This window comes from Triticum dicoccoides, chromosome 7A, assembly GCF_002162155.2.
Source record: "Triticum dicoccoides isolate Atlit2015 ecotype Zavitan chromosome 7A, WEW_v2.0, whole genome shotgun sequence".
Lineage (NCBI taxonomy): Eukaryota > Viridiplantae > Streptophyta > Magnoliopsida > Poales > Poaceae > Triticum > Triticum dicoccoides.
In genome coordinates this window covers 112,292,724-112,315,588 of record NC_041392.1, presented here as the reverse complement: position 1 = coordinate 112,315,588, position 22,865 = coordinate 112,292,724, and the positions used below count along the sequence as shown (strand labels likewise).

The window sequence follows — 22,865 nt, the reverse complement described above, 5'->3', positions numbered from 1 at the left end:
CATGGATTGAAAAAGGAGTTAAATAGTTCTTACAGCTGGCGGTTTATTTGAGGCACAGAAAGGACTAAGCCCCGTTTTACTACAGTCGGCCACCGGTTCATCCAACATTTTCTTGACAGATTCAGCGATTTCAGCATCAGTAAGCTGAATATCAGTGTGCCGTTGAGGGTCTTTAATGTCCCCTGTATACTCACACATTAAACCAGGACGACGGCTTAAGGGTAAAATGCTCCAAGAGACCCAACAACGAAAAAAATCAATGCCTGTCAAACCGTTTGCCACAAAGGCTCTGAGCTTCGAAAGCTGTGGGACATATTTGGTCCGTTCCTTTGCGCTGAGTCTTTGGGGGAGTGGATGTGTACTGGTGAGCTGATGGGCACGGTAACCCGGTAAAGGGTTCCCACCAGTAGGAGAGGTGTCTCGGCAGTAGAACCAAGGCCGATTCCAATCCTTGGGGTGGTTGTGATGCTTGGCATGAGGGAAGCTGACATCTTTCCTTTTCCGAATTGACACCCCGCCAAGTTCAATATTGGGCCCGTCAGTAAACTCGGTATGGCGGTTCAAGTAGAAGAAATCTCTAAACAGCTCGACTGTGGGCTCTTCTTGTAATTAAGCTTCGCAAAAAACTTGAAAGTTGCATATATTGCACACAGAGTTAGGTCCGATATCTTGAGGGTGGAGTTGGAAATAATGAAGTACGTCACGGAATTTTTTTGATCCGGGAGGTTTAAATCCGCGGCTCAGATGATCAACAAACACAACCACTTCACCATCCTTGGGCTCAAGAGGATTTTCTGGACTGGGGGTTCTCCAATGGATGACATTCTTTTTCGATAAAGCGCCAGTTGCAACACATCCGTTCAGTTCTTCTTCGGTAATCCGGAACAGAACCTAGTTGCAAGCATAAAAATATTTGGCCATTTATTCGACAACCTGAAGGAAGGTTTGTGCCGGTTTAAGATTTATGATTAATCCGTTAAAAGTTAATTGTTCAAGCATGCAAGTACGGTAAACCAGCGATTGACGCTATCAATTTGCAGAAATGAGCAATTGGCGGTTTAGAGAGGACTAATGGTACTTGGCAGGTTATTAATTTATAAAGATAAACCTCTTACACGGATAGTGAGAGTATAGATCTGAAGTCAAAAAACGACTAAGTGATGAAAAACAAGTTTCACAGTCTCACATTGCAATTTCAGATCTACCGCATGTCAGGAAAAGGAAAAATATTCAGACCTAAAGGTTGGTACTTGAGCAGTTTATGAAGTTCCAGATTGAGCTAGTTCTGTGTCACCCTAGGTTATGACTGTTACATGATGAACCGCATCCAGCATATTTCTCTATCACCGATCCATTGCCTACAAGATTTCCATATATTGTTCTTCGCTTATTTACTTTTCTGTTGCTATTGCTATCATCACTACAAAATACCAAAAACACTACTTTTACTACTGTTACATTTTGCTACCGTTACCACTACTATCATATTACTTTGCTACTAAATACTTTGCTGCAGATATTAAGTTTCCAGGTGTGGTTGAATTGACAACTTAGCTGCCAATACTTGAGAGTATTCTTTGGCTCCCCTTGTGTCGAATCAATAAATTTGGGTTGAATACTTTACCCTCGAAAACTGTTGCGATCCCCTATACTTGTGGGTTATCAAGACTATTTTCTGGCGCCGTTGCCGGGGAGCATAGCTCTATTCTTTGAGTCACTTGGGATTTATATCTGCTATTCATTATGAAGAACTTTAAAGATCCAAGAACCAAGATTTATTCCTCAACTACGAGGGGAGGTAAGGAACTGCCATCTAGCTCTGCACTTGATTCACCTTCTGTTTTGAGTAAGCTTGCGACACCTAAACCTGCTTCTGCTATTCATTCTGATATGTCGCATGTTATTGATGATGCTACTTCTGCTATACATGATACTTATGATGAAACTACTTCTATGCTTGATACGACTGTGCCACTTGGTGAATTTCTTGACGAACAACTTTCTAGGGCTAGAGAGATTGAAAATATTGAATCTGATAATACTGATGAAATTGATGATGAAGACTTGCCTGTTATTCCCGAGGGTTATGTTTTTGATAAAGAAGCTTCTTTAGCCATTTTAGCTTCCAAAGATAGATACGGACTTAAGAGGTTATTACCTAAATGGAATAAGCAATCTCTAAATGCTAGAATGAACCTAGCCCTGCTTTTGCTACTTCACCTATCTGTGTTACCGATAAGGATTATGAATTCTCTATTGATCCTGATATAATTACTTTGGTTGAATCTGATCCTTTTCATGGCTATGAATCTGAAACTTTTGTGGCACATCTTACTAAATTAAATGATATAGCCACCCTGTTCACTACTGATGAGAGAACTCATTACTTTTATATCCTTAAAATATTTCCGTTCTCATTAAAGGGTGATGCTAAGATATGGTTTAATTCTCTTGATCCTGGTTGTGTGCGTAGTCCCCAGGATATGATTTATTACTTCTATGCTAAATATTTCCCTGTTCATAAGAAACAAGCTGCTTTAAGGGATATATATAATTTTGTGCAAATTGAAGAAGAGAGTCTCCCACAAGCTTGGGGGAGGCTTCTCCAATTACTTAATGCTTTGCCTGATCATCCTCTTAAGAAAAATGAAATGCTTGATATCTTTTATAATGGACTAACCGATGCTTCCAGAGATTACCTGGATAGTTGTGCCGGTTCTGTTTTCAGGGAAAGAACACCGAATGAAGCTGAAATTCTATTGAATAATATGTTGACAAATGAAATTAATTGGACACCTCCGGAGCCAATTCTTGAGCCTATTCCTATACCAACTCTGAAGAAGAGGGGTATTCTATTTCTCAGTGCTGAAGATATGCAAGAGGCAAAGAAATCTATGAAAGAAAAAGGTATTAAAGCTGAAGATGTTAAGAATTTACCTCCTATTGAAGAAATACATGGTCTTAACTTACCGCCTGTTGAAGAAACATATGATCTTAATCCCTTACCTATTGAAGAGACTCATGGTCTTGATAACCCGACACAGGTAGTAAAGGTAAATTATCTCTATAGATATGATAAAGCTGAAATCCCATTTACTAAGTTTGCTAGCCCATGCTTAGATGAGTTTGATAAATTTATGGTTAAGCAAGAAGATTTTAATGCTTATTTTGGTAGACAATTGAAATACAATTCAAATATGCTTGAACACTTGGGTGATTATATGGCTAATGTCAAATGTGAACTTAAACTTATTAGTAAACATGCTTCTATGGTTACCACTCAAGTAGAACAAGTACTTACAGCTCAAAATGATTTGCTCAATGAATTGAATAGTAAGAATAATGATAATGTTGTTAGAGTTATGACTAGAGGTTGTAGAATGACTCAGGAACCTTTGTATCCTGAAGGCCACCCTAAGAGAATTGAGCAAGATTCTCAGAGAAATAATATAGATGCACCTAGTCCTTCTAAAAAGAAGAAAAAGAAAAATGATAGGACTTTGCATGCTTCTAGTGATCCTGTTATTGAAACACCTGAGAATCCAAATGATATTTCTATTTCTGATGCTGAAACACAATCTGGTAATGAACCTGAACCTAGTAATAATGTTAATGATAATGTTCATGATGATGCTCAACCTAGTAATGATAATGATATAGAAATTGAACCTGGTGTTGATCTTGATAACCCACAATCAAAGAATCAACGTTATGATAAGAAACACTTTGTTGCTAGGAAATGCAGTAAAGAAAGAGAACCATGGGTTAAGAAACCCATGCCTTTTCCTCCCAAACCATCCAAGAAAAAGGATGATGAGGATTTTGAGCGCTTTGCTGAAATGATTAGACCTATATTTTTGCATATGCGATTAACTGATATGCTTAAAATGAATCCTTATGCTAAGTATATGAAAGATATTATTAAAAATAAAAGAAAGATACAGGAAGCTGAAATTTCCACCATGCTTGCTAATTATACTTTTAAGGGTGGAATACCAAAGAAACTTGGAGATCCAGGAGTACCCACTATACCATGCTCCATTAAAAGAAACTATGTTAAAACTGCTTTATGTGATCTTGGAGCCGGTGTTAGTGTTATGCCTCTCTCTTTATATCGTAGACTTGATTTGAATAAGTTGACGCCTACTGAAATATCTTTGCAAATGGCTGATAAATCAACTGCTATACCTGTCGGTATTTGTGAGGATGTGCCTATTGTAGTTGCAAACGTTACTATTTTAACGGACTTTGTTATTCTTGATATTCCCGAGGATGATAGTATGTCTATTATTCTTGATTGACCCTTTTTGAATACTGCAGGGGCTGTTATTGATTGCACTAAAGGAAATGTCACTTTTCATGTTAATGGTAATGAGCATACGATACACTTTTCGAGGAAACAACCTCAAGTTCATAGTATCAATTCCATTGGAAAAATTCCATCGATTATATTTGGAGGTTTTGAATTTCCTCTTCCTACTGTCAAGAAGAAATATGATATTCTTATTATTGGGGATGTGCATATCCCCATTGAGGTAACATAGTGTTATTTGAAATTTCTCCGATTCCATGTTATTCGAATGAGTTCGTTAACAAGACTTGATCAACCTTGTTAGTGGATTCCTTTTGATGATCATGAGATGGATGAAACTAGAAGGCACAACCTTCTGTACCCTCCTTTTACTTTCTGTTATTTATATTAAATAAAATAAAAATAGCATTTTTCTGTCTGTTATCTGATTATCTGTGCAATATAAAAATACCCCGAAAATAGAAGTTCTCCAAATGCCCTGAAATTTAAATATGATTTTTTATGGAATACTTGAGAATATTTGGCACTGAGAACACAGCAGGGGGGTCAACCACCTGCCCACGAGGGTGGAGGGTGCGCCCTACCCCTTGGGCACGCCCCCCTACCTCGTGGACCCACGGTGGCCCTCCTCCACTTATCCTTTCACCCACACACTCCTTCTTCCTCCCCCAAACACGAATATCCACCTCAAACCTGAGTCCAAGCTCATTTTGCTGCCATTTTCGATCTCCTTGCTCAAAGCACCTCTCACAAAATTGCTTGGGGAGATTGTTCCTTGGTGACCCTGTTCTTGAGCTTGCATGTCAAATTTATATGGTCAAAAGTAGTTTTGATGCATGATATAGGCCCTAGGTACTTGTAGGAGTAGTTGCTATCAATATTATTGAGTTTGGTTTACTTTTATTTTGAAGTTACTATTTTTTTAGAATTTTTCAGAGGAAGAAAAATGCTTAGGAAAATGTTCCAAGGTGGTTCCTCTAGGAAGCAAGGACCCAGGCTTGCAATGCGTGATGTTGATGAAGAGCCACCAAGAGATGCTCCAGTGCGTCCTTGTGAATGGCCTTAAGAAAATTTTATGGATCGAGTGGGAATTAAGGAAGAATTCAACGCATATTTGTGTAACGCTGATCTTGTGAGCTCCGAGGAAGAGAAGTGCAGCCAGTATCACAATCTCACTAGTACCTTTGTGAGGAGGTTTGAATTTTCATCTTCACGTAATTCTCCAACTGTCATGTTTGATCTTTATGAAAATTCTTACACTATGGACTTAGAGGATTTTACCACTGCTTGCAAACTTCCACAATGGGGTAGTATAAGGGATCCTCGCAAATCTGAATTTAGAGATTTTCTTGCTAGCATAACTGTGGGAGAATCTAGAGATATTACACAAGCTACCATAGGGAGCATTCACTTTCCTGCTATACATTATTTTGCTCTCTTCATAGGTAGATGCATTAATGGTAAAGATGAGGCATGTCATATGTGTGTCCCTGACCTCAGTATTCTTAGGAGTGATGTGTTAGGAGATAAATCTTATAATTTGGGAGCCATTGCTGCACGTAGGTTGCATCTTAATAGATTTAATGGAGATTTCTTTGGAGGAATTTATGCAACCCGCATAGCTAATTTTCTTGGTGTAGCCATACGCGAAGATGATATTGAATTACCACCTGCTTACCTAGACTTTAATGCTATGGTTCACCACTAGTTTGGCGAGAGGAACAAATCACCTCTCCAGTATCGCTTAATCTTTGACAGACGCCATGCTGTCCATATTACTCTCTCTGCTCCTACCTTCTTTGCTTATCAGGCTAGAGGAAGATATGTTATTACCAGAGAGGAGGCAGATGAGTACGAGAGGAGAGCGGAGGCCGCTCGTCGCTATGCTGCAGCTCAGGAGGCGATAGCCGCTGCATCTCAGTACGACCCAAGCTATTATTATGGATATCCGCCAGGCCAGCCGTGGCCATAGACCAACTTAGGCTAAAAGCCTAAGCTTGGGGGAGTATGTATTTCCCACCGACATTACATTTATGTTCACACACTCATTGCTAGATGTCGGTGCTCATACTTTTTCATTGTATCATCCATGCTAGTTTAATTTGCATTTTATGCTTTCTTCTTGTGTGTTTGATAAACCTTAAGAAAAACCAAAAAAATTAGTTGTAGCTTTTAATTAGTTTACTTTCCATGCTTGCAGTAGTAATTAAAAAGAAAACCCAAAAAGATTTCATGTTCTTCTTATACTTGTTGGGACCTCTCCCGTGTAAATAGTTTTATTTCTTTTCTTTTCTTTGGGGGTCGATAGGAGAAGACCATAATTAAATTGTTGAAGTGGCTCTTGTATGCATACTTATTGATCTGACAAAAGAGCCCATATTGCCTTGTCTTCTCCTATTTATTGAATGCTTGCAGATTCCAGCTTAGTCCAATGCACGTGCACCATTATTATTATTCACATCATTCGGTCGTGCAAGTGAAAGGCAATTATGACGATATATGATGGACTGACTGAGATGAGAAAAGCTGGTATGAACTCGACCTCTTTTGTTTTTGTAAATATGATTAGTCCATCGTTCCTGATTCAGCCTATTATGAATAAACATGTTTGCAATGACAACTAGAGATCATAGTTTCTTGTGCCATGCTTGATTAGCTATGAGTTATAATGGTTTACCTTGCATGCCAACATGCTATTAAAATGGTTGTGATGTGGTATGATAGGGTGGTATCCTCCTCCGAATGATTTAAGTGACTTGACTTGGCACATGTTCACGCATGTAGTTGAAACAAAATCAACATAGCCTTCACGATATTTATGTTCATGGTGGATTATATCCTACTCATGCTTCCATTCGGTGTTGATTAATTTTAATGCATGTTCATGACTGTTGTCGCTCTCTAGTTGGTCGCTTCCCAGTCTTTTGCTAGCCTTCACCTGTACTAAGCGGGAATACTGCTTGTGCATCCAAACTCCATAAACCCCAAAGTTATTCCACATGAGTCCACTATACCTACCTATATACGGTATCTACCTGCCGTTCCAAGTAAATTTGTATGTGCCAAACTCTAAACCTTCAAATAAATATCCTATTTTGTATGCTCGAATAGCTCACGTATCAACTAGGGCTGTCCATATCTTCCATGTTAGGCGGGTCATTCTCAAGAGGAGTGGAGTCCGCTCCTCACTCACGAGATAAATGGCTGGTCACCGGGATACCCAGTCCCATGCTTTATTCAAACTAAATCAAAATAATTGCAAAGAAAACTCCCCCTGGGACTCTTGTTAGTTGGAGGCACTCGTTGTTTCGAGCAAGCCAAGGATTGATGCTTGTTGGTGGAAGGGGGAGTATAAACTTTACCATTCTGTTTGGGAACCGCCTATAATTTGTGTAGCATGGAAGATATCGCCATCTCTTGGTTGTTATGTTGACAATGAAAGTATATCGCTCAAAATATTATTCATCTCTATTTCAAAACCGAGCTCTTGCACCTCTACAAATCCCTACTTCCCTCTGCGAAGGGCATATCTATTTACTTTTATGTTGAGTCATCATCCTCTTATTAAAAAGCACCAGTTGGAGAGCACCGCTGTCATTTTCATTCATTATTGATAGTTTACATTGAGTATGACTTGACTGGATCACTTTTACCATGAATTAAAATGTCTAGTCAGTCCTTGGTCTTTAAAGGTGCTCTGCATTTATGTTTTGCGGTCTCAGAAAGGGCTAGCGAGATACCATCTTGTTATATCATATTATGATTGTTTGGAGAAAGTGTTGTCATCCAAGATTTATTATTAGTGCTCGCTAGTTGATTATGCTATTGATATGAGTAAACTTGAGACCTAAGTGTTATTGCGAATGTGGTTAGTTATAATCTTTGCTGAAAACTTGAATGCTGGCTTTACATATTTACAACAACAAGAGCAAACAGAGTTTGTAAAAGTTTTTCTTTATCACTTTCAGTTTGTCAACTGAATTGCTTGAGGACAAGCAAAGGTTTAAGCTTGGGGAGTTGATACGTCTCTGTCGTATCTACTTCTCCAAACACTTTTGCCCTTTTTTTGGACTCTAACTTGCATGATTTGAATGGAACTAACCTGGACTGACGCTGTTTTCAGCAGAATTACCATGGTGTTATTTATGTGGAGAAACAAACGTTGTCGGAATGAGCTGAAACTTCACGGAGCAACTTTCTAGAAAATATAAAAAATACCTGCAAAAGATGAAGGTCAACGGGCCCACCACCTGTCCACGAGGGTGGGGGGCACGCCCCCTACCTCGTGGGCCCCCTGGAGTTCCTCCGACTCCAACTCCAACTCTATATATTGTGTTTCGGGGAGAAAAAATTCAGAGAGAAGAATTCATCGCGTTTTACGATACAGAGCCGCCGCCAAGCCCTAAAACCTCTCGGGAGGGCTGATCTGGAGTCCGTTGGGGTCTCCGAAGAGGGGAATCCGTCGCCATCATCATCATCAACCATCCTCCATCACCAATTTCATGATGCTCACCGCCGTGCGTGAGTAATTCCATCGTAGGCTTGCTGGACGGTGATGGGTTGGATGGGGTCTATCATGTAATCAAGTTTGTTTTGTTAGGGTTTGATCCCTAGTATCCACTATGTTCTGAGATTGATGTTGCTATGACTTTGCTATGCTTAATGCTTGTCACTAGGGCTTGAGTGCCATGATTCCAGATCTGAACCTATTATGTTTTCATCAATATATGAGAGTTCTTGATCCTATCTTGCAAGTCTATAGTCACCTATTATGTGTTATGATCCGTTAACCCCGAAGTGACAATAATTGGGATACTTACCGGTGATGACCGTAGTTTGAGGAGTCATGTATTCACTATGTGTTAATGCTTTGTTCCAGTACTCTATTAAAAGGAGGCCTTAATATCCCTTAGTTTCCGTAAGGACCCTGCTGCCACGGGAGGGTAGGACAAAAGATGTCATGCAAGTTCTTTTCCATAAGCACGCATGACTATATTCGGAATACATGCCTACATTACCTTGATGAACTGGAGCTAGTTCTATGTCACCCTAGGTTATGACTGTTACATGATGAACCGCATCCGGCATAATTCTCTATCACCGATCCATTGCCTACGAGCTTTCCATATATTGTTCTTCGCTTATTTACTTTTCCGTTGCTATTGCTATCATCACTACAAAATACCAAAAACTGTTACCTTTTGCTACCGTTACCACTACTATTATATTACTTTTCTACTAAATACTTTTCTGCAAATATTAAGTTTCTAGGTGTGGTTTAATTGACAACTCAGCTGCCAATACTTGAGAGTATTCTTTGGCTCCCCTTGTGTCGAATCAATAAATTTTGGTTGAATACTTTACCCTCGAAAACTGTTGCGATCCCCTATACTTGTGGATTATCATCGCTCCCTGGTCATCGAAACCCTAGCAATACCACCTCAACTGGATTAGGCTTTTACCTTCACCGGAAGGGGCAGAACCAGTATAAAATCCTCGTGTCCTTTGCCCTGATTAACCCCTTTAAGCTAACCTTGTTGTGATGGCTCCACGACTAAGTCCTCACACTAGGACATCTGTCGTGACAATTCCACGACTGCCCCCGTCGGCCCTCGTGTTGTCTATGATTCGTTTGTGGTATATATTATCTTTTATAACTATTTGGTTCATTTATTGTTTATGAAAATTATGCCAACCAACGTGACATCGATTTTATTTATCTAGGAGGTATGTGAACCGGAAATTCCAACTGACCCTATTGTCGAGAGGTTAAATTTAGTTGAAGAAGAAATAATTACTTGAAGGAAAAAATAAAAAAATTGAGGAGGAGAAGATGATATTGGAGTTGCATGTTGCGGATGTCGTCGATGATCACAAGATCAAGATGGATGCAATGCGTTTGAAGATTAGAAAGATTAGAAAATATGCCATTCATACCGAGGCTTGGTATCATTATGTTGTTGGATCAATTGTTACCTTGGTTGCGATTATGATCGCATTTGTTATTGCATTGAAATGTTTTACATAGTTTCAATGTATGGTTTAATTAGATACTCTGGACAACTATATGTTGTTCAATGAGAACTATGTATGTACTTTGGTTTTAATGTGATGATGAACTTCTATTAATTTGGTCACTTATCTATTCATGATGTTCTGTAATGGTTTTTGACACACTTAATTATATATAATGCACGCAGATGAACTGGCAATGGATGTACGGCGACAGACACACCTCCGATCGTGTACATTAAGGGCGTGCATAATTTTCACGAAGTGGCTGAGGCAAACAAGCATAATGGTTTTATGTGTTGTTCATGCCCTAGCTATGGGAATACGAGGTCTTACTCTGACTCGATAATCCTTCACATCCACCTGCTTTATAAGTGTTTCATGCCACACTATAATGTTTGGACCAAGCACGGAGAAATGGGGGTTATGATGGAAGACAGCGAAGAAGAAGAGGACGATGACAACTATGTGCCCCCTAAATACGGTGATACTGCAACGGGGAAAGCTGCTGAAGATCAAGAGGAACCAGACAATGTGCCCGATGATGATCTCCGCCGGGTCATTGTTGATGCAAGGAGACAGTGCGAAAGTGAAAATGAGAAGCTGAAATTCGATCGCATGTTAGAGGATCACAAAAAAGGGTTGTACCCCAATTGCGAAGATGGCAACACAAAGCTCGGTACCGTACTGGAATTGTTGCAGTGGAAGGCAGACAATGTTGTGCCTAATAAAGGATTTGAGAAGCTACTGAAAATATTGAAGAAGAAGCTTCCAAAGGATAACGAATTGCCCGACAGTACGTACGCAACAATAAGGTCATATGCCTTCTAGGATTGGAGGTGCAGAAGATACATGCATGCCCTAATGACTGCATCCTCTACCGCGGTGCGTACGAGGATTTGAACGCATGCCCGGTATGTTGTGCATTGCGGTATAAGATTAGACGAGATGACCCTGGTGATGTTGACGGCAAGCCCCCCATGAAGAGGGTTCCTGCCAAGGTGATTCTTGATAACCCACAAGTATAGGGGATCGCAACAGTTTTTGATAAGTAAGAGTGCGAACCTAACGAGGAGCTAAAGGCAGAACAAATATTCCCTCAAGTTCTATCGACCACCGATACAACTCTACGCACGCTTGATGTTCGCTTTACCTAGAACAAGTATGAAACTAGAAGTACTTTGTAGGTGTTGTTGGATAGGTTTGCAAGATAATAAAGATTTCGTAAATAAAAAGTAGGGGCTGTTTAGGTAAAGACACAACTAATTTAGTTTTAGTAAAGAGCTTTTTGTTACGAGAAAGTTATTTGTCCCTAGGCAATCGATAACTAGACCGGTAATCACTATTGCCATTTTATATGAGGAAGAGGCATAAGCTAACATACTTTCTCTACTTGGATCATATGCACTTATGATTGGAACTCTAGCAAGCATCCGCAACTACTAAAGATCATTAAGGTAAAACCCAACCATAGCATTAAAGCATCAAGTCCTCTTTATCCCATACGCAACAACCCCTTACTCGGGTTTGTGTTTCAGTCACTCACGCAACCCACTATAAGCGAATCATGAACGTATTGCAACACCCTACAACGGGGATCCCTCACGCTTGCGCGACACGGAGAGCACCATAGGACAGCACCAATAATAAAACATGCAACTCAAACCAATCTTGATCATCAAATAGCCCATAGGACAAAACGAATCTACTCAAACATCATAGGATAGCCATACATCATTGGGAAATAATATATAGCATTGAGCACCATGTTTAAGTAGAGATTACAACGGGTAAGAGAGAGGTTACACCGCTGCATAGAGGGGGGAAGAGTTGGTGATGATGGTGGTGAAGTTGTTGGTGAAGATTGCGGTGATGATGATGGCCCCCGGTGGCACTCCGGCGCCACCGGAAGCGAGGGAGAGAGAGCCCCCCTCCTTCTTCTTCTTCCTTGACCTCCTCCCTAGATGGGAGAAGGGTTTCCCCTCTGGTCCATGGCCTTCATGGCATGGGAGGGGCGAGAGCCCCTCCGAGATTGGATCAGTCTCTCTGTCTCTCTCTGTTTATGCGTTCTCAGATTCTACCCTTTCACCATTTCTTATATTCCCAGAGATCCGTAACTCCGATTGGGCTAAAATTTTAACACGATCTCTATACGGATATTAGCTTTCTTGCGGCGAAAGAAGGGCATCAACCGCATTACGGGGTGGCCACAAGGGTCAGGGGCGCGCCTGCCCCCTGCCTCGTGGCCCCCTCGGGCATCGTCTCGCGTGGATTTTTCTTCCCAAAAATCATATATATTCCAAAAAAATCTCCGTCAGTTTTTATCCTGTTTGGACTCCGTTTGATATGGATATTCTGCGAAACAAAATACATGCAACAAACAGGAACTAACAGTAGGCACTGGATCAATATGTTAGTCCCAAAAATAGTATAAAAATTTGCCAAAAGTATATGAAAGTTGTAGAATATTGGCATGGAACAATCAAAAATTATAGATACGACGGAGATGTATCAGTGATGTGGTATGCTCCTATAATACCACGGTTGAAACGTCTATTCAGAAACGAAGAGCATGCCAAGTTGATGCGATGGCACACAGAGGACCGTAAGAAAGACGGGAACTTGATAGCACCCGCCGACGGGTCGCAGTGGAGAAAAATCGAGAGAAAGTACTAGGCTGAGTTTGCAGGTGACCCAAGGAACGTATGGTTTGGTTTAAGCGCGGGTGTCATTAATCCTTTCGGGTAGCAGAGCAGCAATCACACCACCTGGCCCGTGACTCTATGTATGTATAACCTTCCTCCTTGGATGCGGATGAAGCGGAAGTTCATTATGATGCCAGTTCTCATCCAAGGCCCTAAGCAACCCGGCAACGACATCGATGTGTACCTAAGGCCATTAGTTGAAGAACTTTTACAGCTGCGGAATGGAAACGGTGTACGTGTGTGGGATGAGCACAAACAGGAGGAATTTAACCTGCATGCGTTGCTGTTTGTAATCATCAACAATTGGCCCGCTCCCAGTAACCTTTCAGGACAGACAAATAAGGGATACCACGCATGCACGCACTATTTAGCTGACACCGAACGTATATACCTGGACAAATACAGGAAGAATGTGTACCTGGGCCATTGTCGATTTCTTCCGACCAACCATCAATGTCGAAAGAAAGGCAAGCATTTCAAAGGCGAGGCAGATCACCGGAAGAAGCCCGCCATGCATACCGATGATCACATACTTGCTATGGTCAATGATTTACACATAATATTTGGAAAGGGTCCCACCGGACTATCTATTCCGAATGACGCCGAGGGACGCGCACCCATGTGGAAGAAGAAATCTATATTTTGGGACCTACCCTACTGGAAAGACCTAGAGGTCCGCTCTTCAATCAACGTGATGCACGTGACGAAGAACCTTTGCGTGAACCTGCTAGGCTTCTTGGGCGTGTATGGGAAGACAAAAGATACACCGGAGGCACGGGAGGACCTGCAACGTTTGCACGAAAAATACGGCATGCCTCCAAAGCAGTATGAAGGACCTTCCAACTACGCTCTTACCAAATAAGAGAAGGAAATCTTCTTTGAATGCCTGCTCAGTATGAAGGTCCCATCTGGCTTCTCGTCGAATATAAAGGAAATAATAAATATGTGAGAGAAAAAGTTCCAGAATCTAAAGTCTCATGACTGCCACGTGATTATGACGCAACTGCTTCCGGTTGCATTGAGGGGGCTTCTACCAGAAAACTTCTGATTAGCCATTGTGAAGCTATGTGCATTCCTCAATGCAATCTCTCAGAAGGTGATCGATCCAGAAATCATACCAAGGCTAAGGACCGATGTGGCGCAATGTCTTGTCAGTTTCGAGCTGGTATTTCCACTATCCTTCTTCAATATCATGACGCACATCCTAGTTCATCTAGTCGACGAGACTGTTGTTCTGGGCCCCGTATTTCTACACAATATGTTCCCCTTTGAGAGGTTCATGGGAGTCCTAAAGAAATATGTCTGTAACCGCGCTAGGCCAGAAGGAAGCATCTCCATGGGCCATCAAACAGAGGATGTCATTGGGTTTTGTGTTGACTTCATTCTTGGCCTTAAGAAGATTGGTCTCCCTAAATCGCAGTATGAGGGGAGACTAATTGGAAAAGTCACGCTAGGAGGGGACCAAGGAAGCATTTTCTGCTCAGTGCGGGGTTCTTGTTAGGGACATGATCTCGATCAGCATCCACCAATGGTATAAGCCTAAGAACGAAGACCCTCAGGTGTCTTATGTCAACGATAGGCAGCAAGATGATCTTTGGACCACGCTGAAGGCAAATTTCACCCTATCGCCAGAGAAGGATCCGGAGAAGCCCGCTATAGAGCCATTGGTCAAGGCTCATGCTCTTAAGAAGATGGCAGATCTATTCAGGAGGTGGAAGACTGAGTTGAAAACAACGTTTGTCGACAAAGACGAGGATTCACCGGCCGATTTGAGAAGATAAGAGATCACCAGGACGCATTTGTGGCCCACAAGACATCAGAGAAGAGTAAGAAGATGTCAGCAACAAACAAGAAAAATGCTGCAAAGAAGGAGCTTCACCATCGCACGGGGTCAGGTGGCTACGTCAAAGCCTGGCCGTTGTGGGACAAGGCTGAGAATGACCTGCTTGATAAAAGGGTCGAACCAGAGACATTGAACTGGCCAAACCGTTCAAGGACTTGGTTCTTCGGGGTTGGGGGAACCTTGGACCCCAAAACAGTGAAGTGTCGTTAGACGAACCAGCAACTGCAAATACCCGTCACGAAGCTTCGGGAGTATATCACCGCAGCGTAGCTTGGGATGTTCGTTCCCGACAGAGAGAATGATGAGCTCACAATGGCCCTCGGGAATCCTGAGCACCCTAGATGGACACGAGGCACGCCAGGCTCTGTTTCGTGGAAGGTTGAGTTTCCCGAGGCAGGTGGTTACAAAAGCCGGGAGAGGAGGAGGAAAGTGGAGCAGACCGAACTGCAGAAGCTGCATGCAAGGGTACAAGCGCTAGAGGAACAGGACAGCCATCGACATGTCGGAGCTACCCCAGAAGCTACCCCACCATCTCAGTGGAGAAGCAGCATGGCTTCCACTGAGCTCCTTCAGCAGCCTGACTTCATGACTCCTGCTAGCTACCCCGTTGATGCTATCATGGAGGCTCAACCTTTCCACCTTATGCCGCAGTGGCAGAACTTCAAAGTCAAGGCGACTGTTGGCTCTGTTGCACCTCCTGAACCCGGCGCAACTTTTCACTGCCGTCCGATTCCAGAAGGATATGCTGCTGCGATGGTGGATGAAATAACGGAGGGATTTGAGGACCTCGAGCTTGACCACCCTACCGGTGAAGGGAAGACTTGGTTGGGTCTTGCTCTGAAGACTCCATGTCTATGGCGGAAGGAGCTCATCAACCTTCCGAACTGGATGCGTCCACCTCCTCCTCCTCCTCCCCCGATGAGTCAGAGCACTCCGCCTCCTCCTCTGGCGAGTGATCAGGGCACTCTGCCTCCTTCTCCGGCGCGTGGCGGCACTCCGCCTCCTTCTCGGCCTATGCTGGCGCGTCCGAGCAGCCCGCCTCCTCCTATGCCTCGTCAGCAAAAGTGGAAGACAGTCTCCGCCGCTCCGGCTGCTCTGGCGCGTCGTAGCACTCCGCGTCCTTCTTCTCCACCTCGTAAGCAACGAAATAAAACAGCCGCAGCCGCTCCGACTGCTCTGGCGTCTAGCAGTACAGCCAGAGGCGGGAGGCAATACAGATTCAATCCATCTCTCAAGCCTCTAGAGAGGTTACCATGCGAGATGAGCGAGGAGGAAAACGCAAAGATATGTGAAGCCCAAGTGAAGGACTTCTTTGAAACGCACAGAGTGAAGAAACATCCACCTCCGGAGGAGAAGATAGATAAGGTGAAAGTTCAGCACACTTTGGATGCCCTGAAGCGACCACCATCGTCACCGCCGAAAACCAACTATGAGCACATTATTGAAAGGTCATATATCGAAGCGGAGCGGTCGGGAAGTACTTGCAGTGATGAAATGTTAGCAGAACGAAGAAGTGGGAAAACAATTCCCCAGCTCGGCGAACAAGCTAACTAATCATGCCCCCCGCTCAAGGTGTCTAGCGATATCGTCGCTAATCATCCGAGGATGCTGCCCAGTACCAATCCTGGAGATTACCTGCCCGACGATGCACATTTTGATACAATGGAGGTGGACGATTTCAAATACCGGCATGGGAAGCCTCTCATCAAACCTGGTCATCATCCTCTAACAAGATGATGCGAAGATTCCATGACTGGTACATGAAAACCTGCAGCGAGTCTGGGCAGGATACTTTGACGCTGAGAGTTAAACAGGAGCACGACCTTGTTGGAATTGATCTGTTGTCTGTTCCATTTGAGGAGTTCTTCCAGTTTTTCAATCAAAAGGCCCCGATAAAATAATCGTCACTTGCTACTGTCTGTAAGTACTACTTCTGTAACTAAGTCTCTATATATAGCTCAGCTCTTTCATTGCATGTATATATAATTATCCTCACTATATTATGCAGATTGAATATCGTCGAATGCAGAAAGGCAGAAATCTATGATATTGGGTTCATTAACACAAATATCATAGATGAATGGACGGTTAAACACGATGCCAAAGAATCCGAGTCCAACTTGCTAAAATCGTTGCTTGAAAATCAAAACAAAGATAAAATACTCTTTCCTTACAACTTTAAGTGAGTGTTACTGTCTTGTGCATATTTGGTTTCCAGTATTACTCAAGGTTATAGGAATGTAATTGATGAGTTATGCATGTGTGCGCAGCTTCCACTTTATTCTCCTAAAGATTAAGATTGAGCAGGGACTGATAACCATCTTAGACTCGAGACGAAAAAATCCCGAGGACTATGCGCACATGGCGAAAGTGCTCGAGAAGTAAGTTCAATCGATCATTATCGCACCATATCCGCAACTTTGTCCATTTCCTGATATCAAGTAATTATTTTCTTTGTCCCGCAGGGTTTGGAAAGTATTCACCGCACAAGCTCCGGGACTGCCGGGGAGCTGCGATTTACACACCCGAAAGTAAGTACTACTAGCTAGCTAGTTCCGCGCATCACTCATTGATTCTAGCTACTTTCATCAATACCATTTATAATGCTTCATTATCAGTTTGATTGACCTCTATTTCTCGTAAAGTGCTTGTGGCAGGAACCTGGGAATAATTACTGTGGATACTACCTTTGCGAGTTCATCTACAACGCGACTTGCAAAAAAAAGTGGGTCTACTCTAAAAGACAATTTGATGTGCGTAAGCAATAATATTCATAATTTCATTTTATTATACCATCATTTGTGTTGAGTTTCATTCATATATATGTATTTACCCCCTTCTTCAAATTAGACATGGCAGATCGGAATGAACTCCTACCACAAGATCGCATACGAGCAATTCAAGAGGAATTGGCGGGATTCTTTCTTGACCACGTCATCAGTAAAGCCGGAGAATACCATGTGGAACTTGAGTTCAGAAGTTAGGGGGTTGTTAGAGATCTTAATATTGTATATATGTAGCCAGTAGCGGCGGATAGATATACGAAAACTTGTTGTTCGACCAATCTCTCGGAGAAGGAGAGGTTGATCACTTCTCTTTGTATATGTTCATGACGATCTTCTGTACTTAATGGTTTCCTTCATTTGCTTGTCGAGTCGAGTCCTCTCTATACGTATAGTACGTAGCGTCGACCAAGCACGGAGATAAGAGAGGACACTTCTCTCTATTAGCTAGCTAACACAATTAATATATGAAACCCCTACATTAACCCTACAAAAACCCCAAAACCCCCTTAAAAAAACAAAACCCCAGCCCCTAAATTGCTGACGCGTGGATGCCTTTTGGTCCCAGTTGGTGCTACCAACCGGGACAAAAGGCCCCCCTGCCTAGGCAAGCTGCCAGCGGCCACGTGGAGACTCATCTGTCCCGGTTCGTATAAGAACCAGGACTAAAGGTATTGAGCTTTAGTATCGACCCTTTAGTCCCGGTTCCCGAACCGGGACAAATGGGCCTTTTTCTACTAGTGTCGGCCTGAGGCTGGGTGGTCGGACCTCGAGATCCGTCATCTAGTCCCGGCTACGAGTCAGAGAGACATTGTTGCCGGTGAAAACCGAGCCGATGGCAGGCGATGGCGGTATTCTGCGCCGTTACCTTGATGAAGACATTATCGTGTAAATACTATTGACCCACTCGTGTTGCTCTGGGAGAAACCCTAGGATCTGGTTAGCAGCGATGGAAGACAGAGACAGGAGGTGGAGCGTCTTCATCTTGAACAGAGCTTCGGTGGAGATGTCAAGTCATGCCTAGCCGACAGGTGCTACGCTGTGTCATGCCTGTTCGGTAGGTGCTACGCACTACAGATCTTTTAGAGTCTCCGCGTCTGGATGGACAATGCAGGGCGGCATCGTAGTTGGGCGCTGTGGCGGCACTGATGGATTGCCGGACTGACAGGGATGATGCGGATCTCTCTTCTGAAGATAGGACAACGGTTCGATGATGATGGATGCTTCTAAAACGTGTGCATGTGGTGTACGCTTTAGGTCAGTTGCACTGGTTGTTGGTTCCGATGCGTTATATGGATGGATTGGCGACGACATCGACTTCAGATATAGGAAGTGAGAGCACTCCACATTATCAAGTTTGTAAGTGAGAGTGAGTGGCTTCGGGTGGATTGATGTATGTTCTTGTCAGACCTTCGTGAAAATTTTAATAAAGATGGTTATATGCATCGATTGATGCAGAGGCCGGAGGTTTAACCTCCTTTTCTGAAAAGGGGAAAACAGCTTAATATTATTGAGAAACCAAAGCCATCATATATACAAGTATAAGGGCAAGTCAAAAGGCTAGAATGTAGAAGGCCAAAAGCTGTACTACTGACATTCTTTGCAGTGAAGTTATTAACACCAACTGGAAGGACTGTGAAAAATCTATACTGCATATCTATCACGAACTTATTCAATATGGGTTCGTATATGGATGTTCAAGTTATTCCTAACTCTCTGAAGTCTTTACCCACTCAGGCACACAAAGATGGCTTTATACTAAACTATGCTCCATGCTGTAGACATGGGATTCAGTTAGTTTATTTCCCCAAAACTATTAATATATTGTCACCGTAGAGAAGTGGGTTTATCAGATGGTTGTGTACAACCTAGTTCGATGTCAATTAATTTTTGTTAGTCTCTCTTCACATTTAATATGGTTGTGTAATTTCGACCTTCCGAAAGGTGCTGGTAAAACCTTAGCTACTTTTCCCACTGTGTGGTTTAAACATCATGGCTTTGTACAAATGCTGGGTAAACATATAAGTATCTTTTGTTTTGATCTTTTCTTTACTTTGTACAGTGGAGACACAGATGCAGTGATTCCAGTAACATCAACTAGATACAGCATTGATGCTCTCAAGCTTCCAACAGCGACCCCGTGGCATGCTTGGTATGATGATGATGGCGAGGTAAAGACTTGTTCTTGATCAAAACGCCCATGATTCCATGAATGTTCATTACCCTGAAGCTCTGTGGTTTGCTTCGTGCATAATCTTTTCATCCTCGGACCATTTATATTTTGGCCTTGGTTGTGTCTCTACGTTGAACCTCTGTCATAATAGTTTAGTCACGTATTACTGCAAGTAGAGAAAAGTCTTGCCATAAGTATGTGTGATAACCCATGGCTGTTGTAGGCATGATACACATTCATTTAGCTTTCTAACGAGAATGGCGTTTTGGTGGCCGAGCTTCATAGAGGCCTTTATTTAAAAAAAAATCAAATTCAAACTTTTTTGTTTCAAAAAATTCTGAAAAAAATATGCGTGTATGTAAGGATGTAACCCACATGTGTGTTTTCATGATGAAATACGTTGAAATGCGACTTGTACAAAAAAGACAAATTCATGGCCTAGGAGGATGAACAGTGTCATGTGTTAAACATCCATAGATTTGTCTTTTTTGCACAGCCCTCATTTCAACGTGTTTTGCCCTGAAGTTTTACACACATGTGTGTTATGCCTTCATGTATATCTGTAATTTTTTTCAGAATTTTTTGAAATGTAAAAATATAAATTTTGGTAAAATTTGAATTTTGAATCTGAAGGCCTCCAATGAGCTCGGTCACCAAAGGCAATTTCCGCTCGGATATTCGTTTATGAGCCCAGGCTCAGCTGATCCTGAAATCACCACCATTCACTTGCATGGGGATGCGTGAAGCAGTGCTGTATTTTACTCTGTATAGCAGATGTATGGACCGAAAATGAAGCCTGCCCGTGGGTGCATTAAAATGCGGCCACAGCATAAGGGAGAGACGGAACAACTAACTGGAGAACGGCTCAGGCATTATTCTGTGCCAGGCTGATTCCAGAACGGCAGGCACTATCTACTGTTCTCTGCTTGCTTCCCCTGCAACTTAATCAATGTAAAATGTCAGCCCCAAATTTATGAACAGTTGTATGTTCAATTGAATGTCCTGCCTCAGAGAGCAATTAAGCATTTTTTTCAGTACGCACGAAGTTAACTTCAGTCTGCTATTCCGTAACAAGTAGAGAGGAGAAGAAATATGCAAACCTCAGGTAAGCCTATTACCTAAGATGAATTTCTACTACCCCGTTTGTCCTTCCTCTTGCATGGAGCACATCCTCCTGCAAAATATCTTGAAATGTCAAAAATGGAAGTACCGCTGACATAACAGTGCACAACAACAAATTATCCATGATTTCATATGCAGACTCTAGAGCATCTACAGTTAACAGAAATATGAAGAAACCCACATATAATGGAAATTAAACATGTAACTTTCAGTTTCTATACACTTAGATAACCTCAAACTCAGATGAAGGTTTCAGTACACTGACAGCGAGCATTAGAGATATGCTGCTGCAGCGCATTACATGAGAAAACCACTAAATACATCTTCGGTGATGCAATTATCTCAAAGAGACTGTAGGACGCGAAAAGGAAATGCTCTATTCCAGTGGATTCTTTCCAATCAACAACTATCTAACAAACAGATATACATGCATGTTACATATAGTTGCTTCTCAGTATAGCATGAAACTTGCAAATCAGCTGATCTGCTGGTAACAAATTTGAAGTCCATTTTCTTAGTACACAATCAACATCCGCAAACTATCTCCCGCACTGATTTGGTCCTCTCGGCATTCATCCTGTTCTTTCCATACCTAACTCCCAAGCCGATCTCTCACGAATACAAGGTGTAGAAATCATATCCATCGCCAAGTGAGTCGAAACTAATTCCTAGTTCTGGTGTAATAACACTTTGTGTTGGCTCCTCCACGTATTTGCGAATCGACACCTCTTGTGCACTCATCCTAGAGGGGCACGGCATCCTGTCGGGTGGTGCACTGCGGAGACGCAACCTGAATTTTTCAAGCAAACCATTACTTTTCATTAGGTTCAACTGCAAAGTATGACTGTTCAAAGTAATTTCCGGACTAGGAGAACTAACAAGTTATCTGCACTTCTGCAGGAACAAGTTCCCATGGGCAGTGAACTTGATTTAAATCTCTCTAGGGAGAAGGAAAACTACAATACGAAGATATAGACCATACTACAACAGTCTAACATCCAGCCATCTACAACAAAATGCAGAGAAATTGGGTATGCATCCAGCGCATACCTTTTTGTCCAATCGGGCGCCTTGGGGTTGAACCTGTCGGACGACTGGGAAGACCGAGCATGCCTCACGCCACCGGCGCATGCCGCCCTGCGACTCCTCCGGCCGGCGACACCCAACTTGTTGCCCTTATTAGATCCTGCGTTTGACTCCTCCAGCACAACAGCGCTGGCTTCTCCCGTCCGCAGCACAGCGAGAGGGACCGGATCTGGGTGTTCTAGGCTGTCGGCGAACTCCTCCCGGAGTGGGAACCTATAACGCACCGCCGGTCGTAGTGTCAGCCCCAAGTTTAGAAACAAACCTCTGCAACCACTAGACCTAAATCGAGGAATGATGCACTTACCTGTCATGGCATCCAGCAAAAGCAAAGACCAGCATCCACCATTAGTTCGTCGCCGGCGGGAAGCAGCGGCCGCCGCAGCTGAAAACCGGATTTTGGGAGGCTCCTTGGGCGGTGCGGGGATGGGAGTGGGCTGTGTTGGCGATTGCTGACGTGGTTTATAGAAACCTTTTTTTTTAGTTCGACATTCAGCGTCTCAGCATAAAACGAGGCGTTCTAGTCCACGGACCAGGACCCCGCGCCTGACGGAACGCACTATTCCATACAGTATACGGGCCGTACGTCCTTTTTTCCAGCGCTTCCTGTCAAGCTGTCAGACCAAATTACTCGAATCCCAAACGAAGAACGAACGCCAGCGATTTCGGGCTCAGCTGGGCTCGAGCACCGAATCGCCGCTCTCATTTCGCTTTCTAACTTACTATGACTAGATTACATGCATAGTATGTTCCCTTTTCGACCAGGATAGGTTGTATTCTATGCGCCATTGTAATGCAACATTTGTATTCTCCTTTAATTTTTTGTTACTCT

At 42.7% G+C, this 22,865-nt stretch overlaps 1 protein-coding gene across 2 annotated transcripts; it reads right to left on the bottom strand.

Moving 5' to 3' along the window:
* Positions 1–20,381: 20,381 nt before the first annotated feature.
* On the bottom strand, positions 20,382–22,493 carry LOC119332282. Of its 2 annotated transcripts, XR_005160891.1 has the most exons (4): positions 22,341–22,493; positions 22,001–22,249; positions 20,947–21,002; positions 20,382–20,763 (listed from the first exon to the last, which is right to left on the bottom strand). XR_005160891.1 is itself a non-coding variant. In XM_037605462.1 (3 exons), exons 1-3 carry the CDS (start codon positions 22,373–22,375, stop codon positions 21,563–21,565), a joined length of 462 nt encoding a protein of 153 aa, XP_037461359.1. In that variant the 5' UTR covers positions 22,376–22,493; the 3' UTR covers positions 21,244–21,562. The 2 variants fall into 2 exon arrangements, 1 of the variants encoding a protein (XP_037461359.1); XM_037605462.1 differs by lacking the exons at positions 20,382–20,763; positions 20,947–21,002 and adding an exon at positions 21,244–21,740.
* Positions 22,494–22,865: the final 372 nt, after the last annotated feature.